The 14,124-nt window shown below is 38.2% G+C and overlaps 3 protein-coding genes across 10 annotated transcripts; 2 read left to right on the top strand and 1 right to left on the bottom strand.

Annotated features, from left to right (window-relative positions):
* Nucleotides 1-260: 260 nt before the first annotated feature.
* Nucleotides 261-2,942, top strand: LOC111006258 (heat shock cognate 70 kDa protein 2). Its single transcript, XM_022278069.2, has 2 exons — nucleotides 261-599; nucleotides 1,027-2,942. Exons 1-2 carry the CDS (start codon nucleotides 386-388, stop codon nucleotides 2,772-2,774), a joined length of 1,962 nt encoding a protein of 653 aa, XP_022133761.1. The 5' UTR covers nucleotides 261-385; the 3' UTR covers nucleotides 2,775-2,942.
* A 435-nt stretch (nucleotides 2,943-3,377) lies between these two features.
* On the bottom strand, nucleotides 3,378-12,341 carry LOC111006256 (serine/threonine-protein phosphatase 7). 8 transcript variants are annotated; one of them, XM_022278064.2, is made up of 14 exons: nucleotides 12,134-12,336; nucleotides 11,437-11,533; nucleotides 9,168-9,325; nucleotides 9,024-9,074; nucleotides 8,784-8,945; nucleotides 8,141-8,686; nucleotides 7,239-7,712; nucleotides 6,708-6,848; nucleotides 5,243-5,347; nucleotides 4,894-4,953; nucleotides 4,046-4,240; nucleotides 3,898-3,969; nucleotides 3,744-3,826; nucleotides 3,378-3,614 (listed from the first exon to the last, which is right to left on the bottom strand). In XM_022278064.2, exons 1-13 carry the CDS (start codon nucleotides 12,248-12,250, stop codon nucleotides 3,773-3,775), a joined length of 2,232 nt encoding a protein of 743 aa, XP_022133756.1. In that variant the 5' UTR covers nucleotides 12,251-12,336; the 3' UTR covers nucleotides 3,378-3,614; nucleotides 3,744-3,772. The 8 variants fall into 8 exon arrangements, 7 of the variants coding, with proteins under 7 accessions (XP_022133756.1, XP_022133758.1, XP_087978490.1 ...); XM_022278066.2 differs by having other exon boundaries at nucleotides 11,437-11,561; nucleotides 12,134-12,275; XM_088122364.1 differs by having other exon boundaries at nucleotides 9,168-9,233; nucleotides 12,134-12,150.
* An 881-nt stretch (nucleotides 12,342-13,222) lies between these two features.
* Nucleotides 13,223-13,747, top strand: LOC111006127 (putative E3 ubiquitin-protein ligase ATL44). Its single transcript, XM_022277895.1, has one exon. The coding sequence runs from the start codon at nucleotides 13,223-13,225 to the stop codon at nucleotides 13,745-13,747; it is 525 nt and encodes a 174-aa protein (XP_022133587.1).
* The last annotated feature ends 377 nt before the right edge of the window (nucleotides 13,748-14,124 follow it).

Below are 14,124 nucleotides of genomic sequence, written 5' to 3' on the forward strand. Positions count from 1 at the left end.
GAGTTCTCAGAGTATAGAGGAAATTAAAAAAATATTTATTAAACCTAAAAACAAAAACAAAAATAAAAATAATTTTAAAAAGAGAGAAAAAAAACAAATAGGGAAAGAAAAGAAACATCTGGAACCAACTAGAGGAGTAGAAAAGTAAGCGTCGTGTTTTCATACGGTATCAAACCATAAACTTCGGCGCTCCCGAATCTTTCCCATTCGAACTCTCTAGAACCTTTTTTCCCTTCCAAAATTCTATATAAACTCTCCATTTCTCTCTCTTTCTCTATTCACTCTTAACAATTTTGCCCTAAATCTTCTCATCGCCTCCGTTTCCCTCTTTTCTTTTTCCTTCGATTTTTCATTTTGATTCTTTTTCCGATCGACTAGAAGAGCTATGGCCGGTAAAGGAGAGGGTCCGGCGATCGGAATCGATCTTGGGACGACGTACTCTTGCGTCGGAGTTTGGCAGCATGACCGTGTTGAGATTATTGCCAACGACCAGGGCAACCGGACGACGCCGTCGTATGTTGCTTTCACCGACTCCGAGCGCCTGATCGGTGATGCGGCCAAGAATCAGGTCGCCATGAACCCTATCAACACCGTCTTCGGTAAGTCTTTTAGTTTCCTTTTTAGTCTCCTAAGCTACGCGGTTTAGTGATGTAGTTCTTGGAAGTTGGTTCTTCAGGAACAGTATTAGGTTTTTTCTTCGGAGTTTTAAAATAGTATTAGGTTGTCATTTCTTGTTGGTTCTCGTTGATGAGTCGAGGTTATGTTTATGAGATCTGAGATCTTGAACCCGGGGTCTTGGAAATGGTTATCAATTATGATGATTGTGGTTTTCTGAGTCCTAGGTTTTCGATCTGTATTTTAAATGGTTGATTAGCATTGATGTTGCGACATGATGTGCACTCTTTCCTATATGGATCTTGAAGCTATTTTAGTTGTCTTTCTACTTCTGTTGTTTTATACTTACTCGTTTGTTTGTTTCGCGTTTTTAGAGCTGTAAATTGATGCGCTTCTTCTGCATGTTGACAGATGCGAAGCGTCTAATTGGTAGAAGATTTAGCGATTCATCGGTCCAGAGTGATATTAAGCTCTGGCCATTCAAAGTTATCCCCGGTGCCGGTGACAAGCCCATGATTGTGGTGAACTACAAGGGTGAGGAGAAGCAGTTTTCGGCGGAAGAAATCTCTTCTATGGTGCTCATTAAGATGAAGGAGATTGCTGAGGCGTATCTGGGCACAACGGTGAAGAATGCCGTTGTCACTGTCCCAGCCTACTTTAACGATTCACAGAGACAGGCCACCAAAGATGCTGGTGTCATCTCAGGCCTAAACGTGATGCGTATCATCAATGAACCAACTGCTGCCGCCATTGCTTATGGTCTTGACAAGAAGGCTACCAGCTCCGGTGAGAAGAATGTTCTAATTTTTGATTTGGGTGGTGGTACTTTTGATGTTTCACTGCTCACGATCGAGGAAGGTATTTTTGAGGTGAAGGCAACGGCAGGTGACACCCATCTTGGTGGTGAGGATTTTGATAACAGATTGGTTAATCACTTCGTGCAGGAATTTAAGAGAAAGAACAAGAAAGACATTAGTGGGAATCCCAGGGCTCTTAGGAGATTGAGAACTTCTTGTGAGAGGGCGAAGAGGACTCTCTCTTCCACAGCTCAAACTACAATAGAGATTGATTCTCTGTACGAGGGAATCGACTTCTATTCAACCATTACCCGTGCTAGATTTGAGGAACTCAACATGGACCTTTTCAGGAAGTGTATGGAACCCGTTGAGAAGTGCTTGAGAGATGCTAAGATGGACAAGAGCAGTATTCATGACGTGGTTCTTGTTGGTGGCTCTACTAGGATTCCCAAGGTGCAGCAGTTGTTGCAGGATTTCTTCAATGGCAAAGAGCTTTGCAAGAGTATCAACCCTGATGAAGCTGTGGCCTACGGAGCTGCAGTCCAGGCCGCCATTCTGAGCGGCGAGGGCAACGAGAAGGTTCAGGATCTGTTGCTTCTGGATGTCACCCCTCTGTCCCTTGGACTGGAAACGGCTGGTGGTGTGATGACTGTCCTAATTCCAAGGAACACCACCATCCCCACCAAGAAGGAACAAGTTTTCTCTACCTACTCCGACAACCAACCCGGAGTTTTGATCCAAGTCTATGAAGGAGAGAGGGCAAGAACCCGTGACAACAACTTGCTAGGAAAATTTGAGCTCTCTGGAATCCCTCCGGCCCCTAGAGGTGTTCCTCAAATTACCGTCTGCTTCGATATTGATGCCAATGGTATCCTGAATGTTTCTGCGGAGGATAAGACCACCGGCCAGAAGAACAAGATCACAATTACCAACGACAAGGGGCGGTTGTCGAAGGAGGAGATTGAGAAGATGGTCCAGGAAGCAGAGAAATACAAGGCCGACGATGAAGAGCACAAGAAGAAGGTTGAATCCAAGAACTCGCTGGAAAACTATGCGTACAACATGAGGAACACTGTGAGGGATGAGAAGTTTAGCTCTAAACTGGACCCAGCAGACAAGAAGAAGATCGAGGATGCGATCGAGCAGGCGATCCAATGGCTGGACAACAACCAACTTGCAGAGGCGGACGAGTTTGAAGACAAAATGAAGGAGCTGGAGAACATTTGCAACCCAATCGTTGCCAAGATGTACCAGGGTGCTGGTGGTGCCGGCGGCATGGGCGGTGCTGGCATGGATGATGACGATGTTCCCCCACCAGCAGGCGGCAGCGGCGCTGGTCCCAAAATTGAGGAAGTCGACTAAATATGCTTTTTTCTGTTTGATTCAATTTAGGTTCGAGGCGATGGAGTACTGTTTCTTCTATGCATCATATATTTTGGGTTTTTTCTTTCCGACCGATTTTAGCAGTTTTTGTTTGAACAATTTTTATCCATTGCCATTAGTATACAATGCTTGATGTTTTCTCTGTTCCATATGTTGCACGTTTCTCGTATGAATAGAAACATATTCACAGTTGATCACAAGTTTTAGAGTTTTGAGTGAGATTTTATGGAACAAACGCAAATAGTTCCCTTGAATCCTTAATAATTGATATTATCGTGTAATTTTCTAATGTTGAAAGATTAATCAGGAAATTTTCATATTTTTTTCGGTGAAGACGTGGGAAAATGCTCCGAAAAAAGCTACTAAATATTACACTACGCATCTCGTGATAGGTCTTGTTTTCCCATTTGAGCTGTGTCAGTGTCAACTGTCATTTTAGTTTAGGTCTTCTGAATACTAATCAACAATGGTAAATGGTCATATTATTCAAAGCGCGAGCATGGAAACTTCTGATGGGGTATCACGAATTTTTGAGTTGGGACTGGACTTCTTTGAGATGAAATGTACAAACATTTGGAAGCATAGAAAAGAATCAAGAAATAAATTAATCATTCGGCTCCACTACATCATCTCATCTCATCTCTCGATCTTCTCAACATTGTCCTTTGATATGACAAAGAAGGAAAGATCAGATCAATACAGCAAGGAGAGTGAAGAGGGATGGATGCAAACAAAGCTTCAACTCTTAAATCATCTCCATGGTCAATCCAATTTACCACTTGCAAAATAAGCAGAGATGTTTTCATTTGTTCACCGATCCTGTGGAAAGCAAGTTTATTCTTGTTAGACTAACATCATTTTCCTGTCCCCAAACCCAAAGGCGCAACGTCTGAAAATTTTAAGTCGAAAGAAATAAATTAGTAGATAAGTAGACCAAAAGATCATCACCAGATTTTCTGTTCAATTTCTTCACAAGTCTAATTCAATTTCTTCCTCTTCCGATGAGGTATGTGCATATTGTTCGTATTTTCCTGCTTAGGACCGACCGTTGTTAGTTTCTCAAATTAAAAACGTAACAGAAGAAGTTATTTGATTTACTAACCGTTTTTTGAAGCATAAATTTCAGCCCTGCAATGAGCTCCAAGAAGTATTCATAAGCAGCCTTGTGAGGCTCCTGTATTAGGAAAATACCTTGCTTTAGATCATATAGGTAATGGTAAGTAAAACTTCATGCCTATGGAGACAATCACCTCTATGTTTGGTGGCAAAGGCAGCCCTTCTACCACGGGAGCTTTCGGAATTTGAACATTTTGGGTACCTGTAGCATCATCTGTCAATGTAATGCTCCAAGAAGGTGGGTTTACTATGCCTAATGCCTCAAAATCAACCCCAGAATGAATCTCAACAGGACTAGAGTTTTTAGAAGAGACGACGTCAGCCAGAGCCTATAAGAGACACCAGAAAAACAACATAAGTGACCGGAAGCTGATATTTAAGACACTGTTTTGATTTTTGAATACTATATCAAGAAGTGAAGGGACCAGTGGGCTCAAGGACCCTGAACTTCCCAAAGACTATTAGCACCAAATCACCACTTTGAAAAGTAATTTTTCTTCTACGACGACCACTAACAGCTTCAGGCTCTTCAAAAATTTATAAATGACACGCTAAATAATTTTCACATTAGGCTTCTAAGTCCAGTAATGGATTGACCAAACTAACTGCATTTGTTTGTAAAAGCTGTTAATTACAACAGCACCCTTTAACCTTTTTGAGACGGTTAATGGATACAATATGGATCAATATTGAAATGCTTAGTTCAAGAAATAATGCATCAACAATGGTGGTTGGTCAGTATACGGCACGTGCAAGACAATCAGATAGGTAAATGTCATTCTATTTCATTAGTAATTCGAGCAATTACTCAAATCTGTATGAAATCTATGTATCCCTATATCTGCCATCTCCCCATTCATCAAGAAGATACGGTATTATGTGTGTAGAGAGATATGCATGCATCAGCCTGTATGTAACATAGGGTTCAGGTAATATAGATATTATCTGGCTTTATATTCTGAATAATCTAGAGCCGACTTACCATTAATGTCAAGTCTAAATCTACATCATGTCCTTCACAACCAAAATAGCAAACATTTATCTGTGGATCAAAACCAAGCAATTGAATTAGAAATGCTGGAGCAAAAATAAATCTGACTACTGTTCTAGATTATTCACCGCTAACCAGTAATCAAACAAGTATCCTAGAAGCATCTAGAAGGATCAATTCTACCCGTACCCTAGCATGCAGTATTGTATTTTTGAAGTCCATGAACCTAACATTCCAATCAGAGATGAAATCTCATACAAATCTCTTTTGTTCATCTTTTCTGCCTTATGTAGTCAAATTCTAATTGTTCCTTCAGGGATGAGAACATAGATGCATATACCTTCGGTTTATCTGCGGCTTTAAATGTATGGAAGGATGGAGTTTCGAAATCCGGAGGCTTCAAAGTGGCATATGCTCCCTCATTATTGTAACTCTTCCTGCCAAACTGAAAAACATCCAGAAGGGGAGAAGTCATACACCCATTTTCAAAAGGTTTTATTCATATCAAATGCAGGAGGGTATTATAACACACGAACATCCAATAGTATCACAATTGTTTAAAAAAATTAAATCTGTCATGCATAGAAGAACATGTGTCCACAACCAAAGAAGTGCAAATATATCGACGGGAAAAGGAATATTAGCAGTACGGAAAAATCTATAATTTTTCAAGAGAAAAAAAAGCCTTGTCAATGGGAATGAACTGTCTTTTAATTCAGTACCCGAGGGGGCGAAAGATGGATCAATAGTTGTTTTATTATTACCACCCCACTATTACCTTAAACTTAGGGTCATTTGATCGTTGGAAATTTAAATGTCCAACATCTAGATGCTAAAAAATCAAGACATATTTGATCCTTGGATGACTTCGCTCATCTCTGCAAGAAAACCTTGTGAGGGATACTCGAAATATTTTGGATATCTGTATTGTGGGCTTTAGGATTTTTCATGGTTTCACATTGCAATTACATATCATTCCAATAATATCTTTGTTATATTATATTATACCAAACGCTTAATTCATTTTTTGGGTTAAAATTTTATTTTAATTCAATATTTTATTATGAATTTCATATTTAATCATATTAATTTTGATCTAAAGTAACTAATATTCATCTAGTACAAATCTGAGTGACTACCAACTTAACCCAATTAAATCTTGTATATGAATTTAACCCTCAACTGAATTTTACTTTAATTTAATATGCCATTTAGATATTATACAATTGAAATGTATCTTGTATAAAAATGTAACTATAGATATATTAATTTCATATACTAATGGAAAAGTATATAAGTACATTAACTTCTTTCAAATTATTTTTAGTATAAAATAAAAATAAGAAGGGAAGAGAATGTAAGGTTTTTTACATTCCTACAAAACAGATATAGAATTTCGGAAGCTTTGGGATTCCTGCAAAACAGTCCGGCCTGGAGTACATAGCAGAAGAGCTAACAAGACTTGTTTGAAATATGATATAGAAACGTTCACAACAGATTAAAAACCATAAAGTTTTCCTCAATTCTTGATTTTAAGCACGTATTGTACATAAGATTCACATACTAACATCAGGTCACAGTCATACATTACCATTCAGAATATAGAAGTGTTTATTTCAATGTGCAAGAAAATTGTACCTCATACCCCATAAAATAAGTTCAACAATAAACACAGTCCTTTATTGATAGAAAGGGGAAGTTACACACACTACCTTGTTTTCCTTGTTAAGTAGATCTAGAATTACCTTAAAATATGATGTGATTTCCAAGAAAAATGAAAACCAGAGATAGTAAGGAGTGGATACCTGTGGGAAATCTGGAGCACTAAATAGAGTATATAATTTTCCTGATTCTCTGTCGTGATCTGTGCTATATCCCATTATCATATCATCGAAATCAATCTTACCATCCCTTGAATCTGGACCTTCATGTGATCTAATGATCAACTACAACATTTGGAAGGGAAAAAACATGTCAGCTCAATATCATATAACTTGTAAAGTTGATTTTCAAGCATAACTCACGAGATCAAAGCTCGACTCTTTCGCTTAACTATTTCTCTTTTCTGACAAACTAAAAAGGAGATCCTCAGAACCAGGATGTAAATATGAATTGGTATATAGATTCAAAAAGTTCTATAATTACATATATGCACACATGTAAATGAGGAGAGGAAGTAAGAATAGAGATGAAATTATTTGTGATTTGCATATCCAAAATCAACTCATAGAACCTATAAAATTTTCAAGGTAAAAATGGCCTGAATTTACCATAAATGCCATGCAAAAAGTTCTTCATAAACAATCATGTTCATTAAGTCAAGGTTTGAGTATAACCTTTAAATTGGACAGCTTTAAGAATGCTTCTGTTGAATCAGGACCCCATAATAAACCTGCTCCTCTGACTTGGTTTTTCCTTAAGCCATCTATTTTAGAAGGATCCGACCACAATACATCTGCCAAAATTATATTTGGATCTTCATCTTGTGTTGGAATATCAATAAAAAACCTTTCGAGCTTAGATAAGTCTTGTAAGGATCCAATCCGCAGCTCATGCGTCTCCCTTTCCTTGCCATTCTGCACATCAGGATTGCATGGCTTACGAAATAACCCTCCATGGGTTGTATATACTTTTCCAGCAATAATTGCAGCCAAAGGAAGTTCCTTAAATGTTTCCAAACACCTGTGATATACTTTTTCACCTTGCTCCCCATATTTTGTCCCTACTTCTTTCTCAAAACCGAAGGACGATGTACAAATTCTGGTTTCATGATTTCCACGGAGTAGATATACTCTATCAGGCATCAAGATCTGTTTTGTGTACCTCACCAATAAATGAGGCATTAAGGGGTTAAATAGATGTGCATTTTTCAGAATGAAAATAATGTTATTAATGCTACCTTCTCTAGATTCTATACATCCAATTCCTGCTCTGAGGACACAATATTTTTTCTATACCACATTCAAGGGTGCAGTTTTATGAAGAAAATAAGAGAAAAAGCAGTGAACAATCACCCACATTAAAAATTGAGTATGCTATACAAAAGGGCAACATACATCAGTAGTTATAAGTTATACTTTCAACTGAAATTTTACTCACGATCCTTATCAAAAATAAAAAAACTGCACAAATTCAAACTATTGATAGATTTATCCAGATTTTTTAATGTTGTGCATGCTTGTCTGCACCTTTTGGTCTTCTATACAATTAATAACAAGTAAAAATGACTTCATCTTACCTTCCACACCAATAAGACCAAAAACACCTCCAATCCCCATGCTCCTCTGTTCACATAATTGCCATTAAAAACGTAATACTGGGTCTTAGATGGTAAGTTAGCAAGTTCAAAGAGATGAAGCAAGTCATGATAATGTCCATGAATGTCACCAACTATAACAACATTTGAAACTTCTCCATGGCAGTCAATTTCCACACAGTTTGGTTCCTTGTGAAGGATGCTTGCACCTACATCTAGTATTGCATCTACCACAGAAACTGGCATGACGAATTGAAACTCCATGGGCAAGTAGTTTCTCGAAGACTCCCCAAATGTTTTCATCAACTCTAGAACCCACTCTAAGGTTAAGCTACCATTTGGTGGCCAAGTAACAGAGTGCTTAACATGTGACAGGTCATAATATTTATTCTCGAGCCTAGCTTCAGCTACTGCCTGTTCATCTTCAACCATTATAAGTTGTGTCTCTCCAAGAAGTACATCATCATTGCTGGAATCAATTGGTTCGACCTCCAGACTCTCCGTTATCCACATATCACTTGCAATGCCCTATTAATGTAATTTGCATATTTACAATAAATATAGAATTGATTTCGCTAGAAATATTACATAAGAGAAAGTTGCTTCCTAATTCCTACAGCCCTACCTGTTCAACAATATGGGAAGGTTCAGTTTCCACATCTTTAGCCCCATCAACAATCCCGCATAGAAGCTCCTTTAATCTTGATAATTGTTGCAGTTGCTGGTCGTCCAAGTCTTTATTTGACATCCTATTCACAAGGTCAACAATATCCTTGCATTTACCTGCCTGCATAATATTCTGTCAATCCACAACTTTTTAACAAGGATCTACCTACAGTAAGGTGATTGACAATGCAAAACTTACCAGCTTGTTGATGTAAGAGCACATAGCACTAATCACATCATTTTTTGTCACCTACAACACATTAAACATGCTTTTAATTACACATCTCATCTCCATGGTTTAAAAGAAAAATAGTTATTAGTCCACCTGATCATCCTCACTTACCCTTGAATCTCGGTCACTGATAACCCGATGAGAAATTTCCCTCAGCCTCATAAGAGAATATACTTGCTGGTCATCCAATTTAGAAAATGAGTACAAGTTTGTAGTGTCCACAATTTTCTGACATATATTTTGTATTGTCTCCAATTTATCATCCATATCTACAATGAATTCGGGCATTTATGTGTGACACTATATCGTAGCGAGCCACTAAAATAGTATGCAATAGTATTAATTTGTTCAGATGTATACAGTTTCAAGATCATGCATGGCGTACCAAGTACAACACTTCCAAAATGAGATGGAAGAATTTTGTAAACAGAAACAAAGAGATGAGTGACACAAAGTCTCTGAAAATATTCAAAACACTTAAAAGTTTGAAACAAGGTTTCTTGTCTGGAAATCTTATTTTACTTTTTAAATTTCAATAGAACGCATTTCAAGCTTTTATAAGAGCAACATCTTGATTTAATCAGAAGAAATAAAATAATAAAAAATTGGGCAGGAACTCAAGTAAAAAGATAACAAACTACTCAGTTTGCTTTCCCAAACAGCTATCTCCTCCACAAATTCTGGAGCTTACAATGGTTTAAGTTCATTCCTTGATGATTTCCATGCCCTTGACTCAATATAATTCTGTTAGGGGCATTGAAGCTTCTGATTCTTAATCCCTGCTCAGCCAGGAGTACTATCTTTGGAATGTGTCACACAAGCCTCGCTCATTGATGCTATAAGTGAGTGAGTCAAAGCAATCTATTGGACATAACTTTGTTTTTAGTATGGCAATCTTAATTGATTTAGCAATCAATGAAGTTGGTAGTTTATGATGGCTAACAGCATTATTACAAGATTATTTAAGGTCTTCTCTTTATTACATTCTTCAAGTCACTGCAACTATCAGCAGAGATGTAAGATTTTGTTGCCAGTTGTATAGGTAGTCGACCACCACTGTAAACACCTATTTAAAGGCATTTCCCTCTTAATATAATTCAGTTCTTATTCTGAAACACTAACAATAACGTAAGGTTTCTCTCTACTTCTGTGTCCACAGACGTGGTATGGTATGAAAGCCATTTATATGACTGGCAAAAAGATATATCAATCAGCTGCCGGTGTATGAATTATGATGATCAGGGTACTGAGCATAGCACTGCTGTGGTCTCTTTACAGCAGCAAATTTAATCTCCAAGAGAGAATGGGGTGCAAGGTCAAACAAGACAGTGGTGAAAGTGAGGATAGTCCCTGAGAATTAGATGGGGAACATTTTTAACATAAACCTATCAGCAGGTGCTACCAGCAATGATACCAACCTGCTTACCATAATTAATCACAACATTTAAGTCGAAACTACACTTAATGGTCTCCAATGGCAGACTAAACATTGAAGACGTGCTCAACTGGTTGAAGAATATTGGAAGTCTCTTCTGCGTATGCTGAAATTCCTGATAGTAAAATGGGTTGGTAGGCGGTATTGAATACAGACCACTCAAAGAAGGTGCATCTACAAGGTAGGAACAATTACAAGCCAGCTAGAGAAGGGTTGGGAGAAAGTAGATAAACCTGTAGGTTAATCAAGGAAAGATTTCTCCCCATCAAAGGCCTTTCTGTCTTTGTACAATTCAGTTCTGAAATACACACAGTAAATGAAGGCTTCTCCTCAACTTCCGTGTGCACCAGTTTGGGTGCATATGTCAACAGAGATCGAACAATAATTCCAGAAACAGCCTTCTATGTAAGTGGCAGATATTGTTTCATCAGACTTTACTTAAATAAACGATCTAACATAAATGTTAATTCATGGCATGATTTGACTAAGAGCTCGGCAGTATGAGAATATGGACATCTCAAAACGCTCTAACATCAAATACAGTAATCATATTAAGTATTACAGTTACAAAGTGGCAGAGCAATAGTGTTCGTGTACTAAAGCAATCTCAAAGATTGTAGGAGTTTCAGGATCCATGCTCCAAAGGGTAAGTTGATTACGTGCAAACTGCCAATTTAGCTCACTGAAGTGTATTTTACAAGCCATACATACTTGAATTCATACAGTCCATATAACATGCTTAAGCACTACGCTGCACTCAATACAATTACAATACAAGTGTGCAGTACAATGCATAACAAAAATAGCATGTTATAAAAACTTTGATGCTAAAAGGATTATGATCAGTTGAGATTTCGAATAGTTCGATGTTCAAGTACTATGAACTTATGCACGAAGTTAATAAAAAGAGCCAGTGGCTCTCCAATGAAGCCCGGAAATACTTACCAGCCTGAATAGCTACATTACATTTACTTTGCAGAGGAAAAATGGGAGATACTGGAGGTGCAAGAGAAGCAAGCATGTTGGAACAAACGGGATGTGCCTGGGATAAATATTACTCATAAGTCGTACTACATTGAAAATATGAGGGAATGGTTACTACAGACGGCAAATACAATTCTCAAAATAAAGAAGCAGAAATTCGATGACACAAAAACATGCTGATCCCGATTTCCAGAAATAACAAGAATAACAAAGGCCACAAAATTTGAAAAATCATCACAATTAATCGAACATAAATAGAACGTACATCGATTGAAAAAAGTACACTCAACTCAAATTTTAAACCCTACCGTTACAGAGCATCATAACACCAACCGAAATGAGACAGATGTGAGTGAAGATGGAAATCGTTTTAACTTCTAAGTATCATAGCTTCTCACTATTTTTTCACACCGACGAAAGAAAACAAGTAAGAATTGAGCTAAACACACGCAAGGAGCTCCACTTGAGCAGCATATCCAGCTCAGGAAGCCTCCGTTTCCATGAAACCGGAGCTAGATGTAGAGCAGTAACGAATGCAATGTTCAACTATGCTATAGCTTTGCATTCAAGAGGATTGGGAACAAAGAAGACGAAATGAGATGCAAGAAATTTAAGAATGGAGAGCGGAATAAGAGAAGAGTAGGAGGAAGAAAAGTACATCTTCGGTCTCGTTATCGGAGGATGAGAGCTCGCCGCCGTCTCTAGTTTCGTAGGGTTTGTTGCGGTTCGAATTCGAGGTGGTGGCTTTGGCCGTGAACTCGTCGGAAATTTCCATCCTCCCGCCGAACCGCGGTTGAACGAGGGAGTGTTTGGAGACGAGAATACAGAATCAAGAAAGCGGACTGATGCTCGGCCGTCATTGTTTTGCCTTTGTGATATTACATGAACATCCACGGCCCAACTATTAATTTACAATGATGCCACTGGCAGGTTTTCCAGTCAAACTTTGGTACTTAATTTTAGTTTTGCTCCTGTTTAAATGTTAATTGATATCAATATATTATTAATTAGTCTTTTTTTTAATTCATCCCCAATCTTTAGTGAGGTAAATAATGCCAAAGCGAGGCTAAGAAAATATATCTAAGGTTGTGAGTTGAATTCTAAGAGAGATAAATAATAATTTAACTAATTAAATTATATGTTCAAACTGATTAAAGTGAACTTATCTCACGTCGACCTTTGATTACAATATAAAAGCTTAGAGATATAACATTTTTCTAACACTACACAAAGAAAAGAGATTTAAATTTCATACTTCAAGAATTCGACTTCAAGAATTCGATAAATTTCATACTCCGAAGGATTCGATAAGTATATAACAAGATGACTTGACTCTTATATTTTAAGATTCGAACTCAAGACTTTTTTTTTTCGAACTCAATATATATATTTTTTTAGTTGGAAGTGCCAAATGGTAGGTAACAATACTAATACATTTTTTCATTACTAAAAGCACCCTTCATAATTTTTATGCACTTTTCGGCGTAAATTAGTAATTAATCTCGAAATCAAGAGATGGAGACTCACTCAAGAAGTGTTGACAATATAGGCGCGCGCTTTGTGATTTTCGCTAAGATGCTAATTCTGATTAATTATTCTTAACAAATAACGCCGCTGCAATGCAGATTTTTTGGAAGTTTCCTAATTAACTTTGATATCACCACCTGTGACCTAAAAAAAAAAAGAAAGATCATACAACCAAATAATTCAACAGTAATTCAGTTTAATTAACCCATTAATTCCCCCAATGGCCACCCCCCCTATGTCACCCAGCGAAGCCATTGCTTACAGCCACAAACTCGACATTTTCCTAATCGCCGTCGGCTCCGCCGGCATCGTCGTCACCATTTACCACTGCATCATGGCCTGTTGGTGCGACCGGCGTCGCCCCAGCGGCGGCGGTGGCCAAACCCCGGCGGCGCGTGATTTGCACTCCCTGCCGGGGTTGGAGACGCCGCGGAGCACGGAGAATTCGGTGGTCCATTTAATTCCGGCCCATAAGTACGAGAAGCGAATGGATCATTTGGAAGTAGGGGATGGCACGTGCGCCATCTGTTTGAGCGAGTTCGAAGAGGGGGAGGATTTACGTACATTGCCGGAGTGTATGCATTCGTATCACGTGCCGTGTATCGACATGTGGCTTTACTCCCACTCCAGCTGTCCGATGTGTCGTGCCGATGCCACTCCAACTCCATCGTCGCCTGCGGTGTTTCGCGACGGGCTGGACTCGGAGTCGGTGGTGGTTGTGCACGTGCGGGCCACAAGGGAATGAGTTGTTTGATTTCGAGGGCTTTGTTATTGCAAAGTTTTGCCGCAATTTGAAAGGTGAGGACAGACTCTATTTTTGTATATGCTTTTTCTCGACAGAGGATATGGCTGTCTCTCCTACCAAAAAAAAAGTTACAAAAATTACACTAGGGCCAAGAGAATGATTAAAATGTAAATATAATGGTAAAGTTTGTACGTATAAATGATTTCGTTCATATTACGATTTTTGTCTTGCATCGGTGTGGTGTTTGACAACAAAAATTTTAAAACTTAACTCAGGTTACTCATGCTTGAATTTTATAGAGGTTATATACTTTTGAGAATGTGAGATTTCACCTTTTATACGGGGAACTTCGAAAAATGTATTCCTACAATTACGGC

Source organism: Momordica charantia, assembly GCF_013281855.1.
Source record: "Momordica charantia cultivar OHB3-1 chromosome 4 unlocalized genomic scaffold, Mcharantia_2.0 BLBB01000004.1, whole genome shotgun sequence".
In the NCBI taxonomy this organism is placed as follows: domain Eukaryota; kingdom Viridiplantae; phylum Streptophyta; class Magnoliopsida; order Cucurbitales; family Cucurbitaceae; genus Momordica; species Momordica charantia.

Excerpts from the sequence above, each read along its gene's own strand:
- LOC111006127 (XM_022277895.1), top strand. The coding sequence starts at position 13,223 with ATGGCCACCCCCCCTATGTCACCCAGCGAAGCCATTGCTTACAGCCAC.
- LOC111006258 (XM_022278069.2), top strand. The coding sequence starts at position 386 with ATGGCCGGTAAAGGAGAGGGTCCGGCGATCGGAATCGATCTTGGGACG. Across the intron at positions 600-1,026 it reads CCCTATCAACACCGTCTTCG|ATGCGAAGCGTCTAATTGGT; the intron begins GTAAGTCTTTTA and ends GCATGTTGACAG.
- LOC111006256 (XM_022278064.2), bottom strand. The coding sequence starts at position 12,250 with ATGGAAATTTCCGACGAGTTCACGGCCAAAGCCACCACCTCGAATTCG. Across the intron at positions 7,713-8,140 it reads TGGTCTTATTGGTGTGGAAG|ATCTTGATGCCTGATAGAGT; the intron begins GTAAGATGAAGT and ends TACACAAAACAG. Across the intron at positions 6,849-7,238 it reads TAAAGCTGTCCAATTTAAAG|TTGATCATTAGATCACATGA; the intron begins GTTATACTCAAA and ends CAAATGTTGTAG.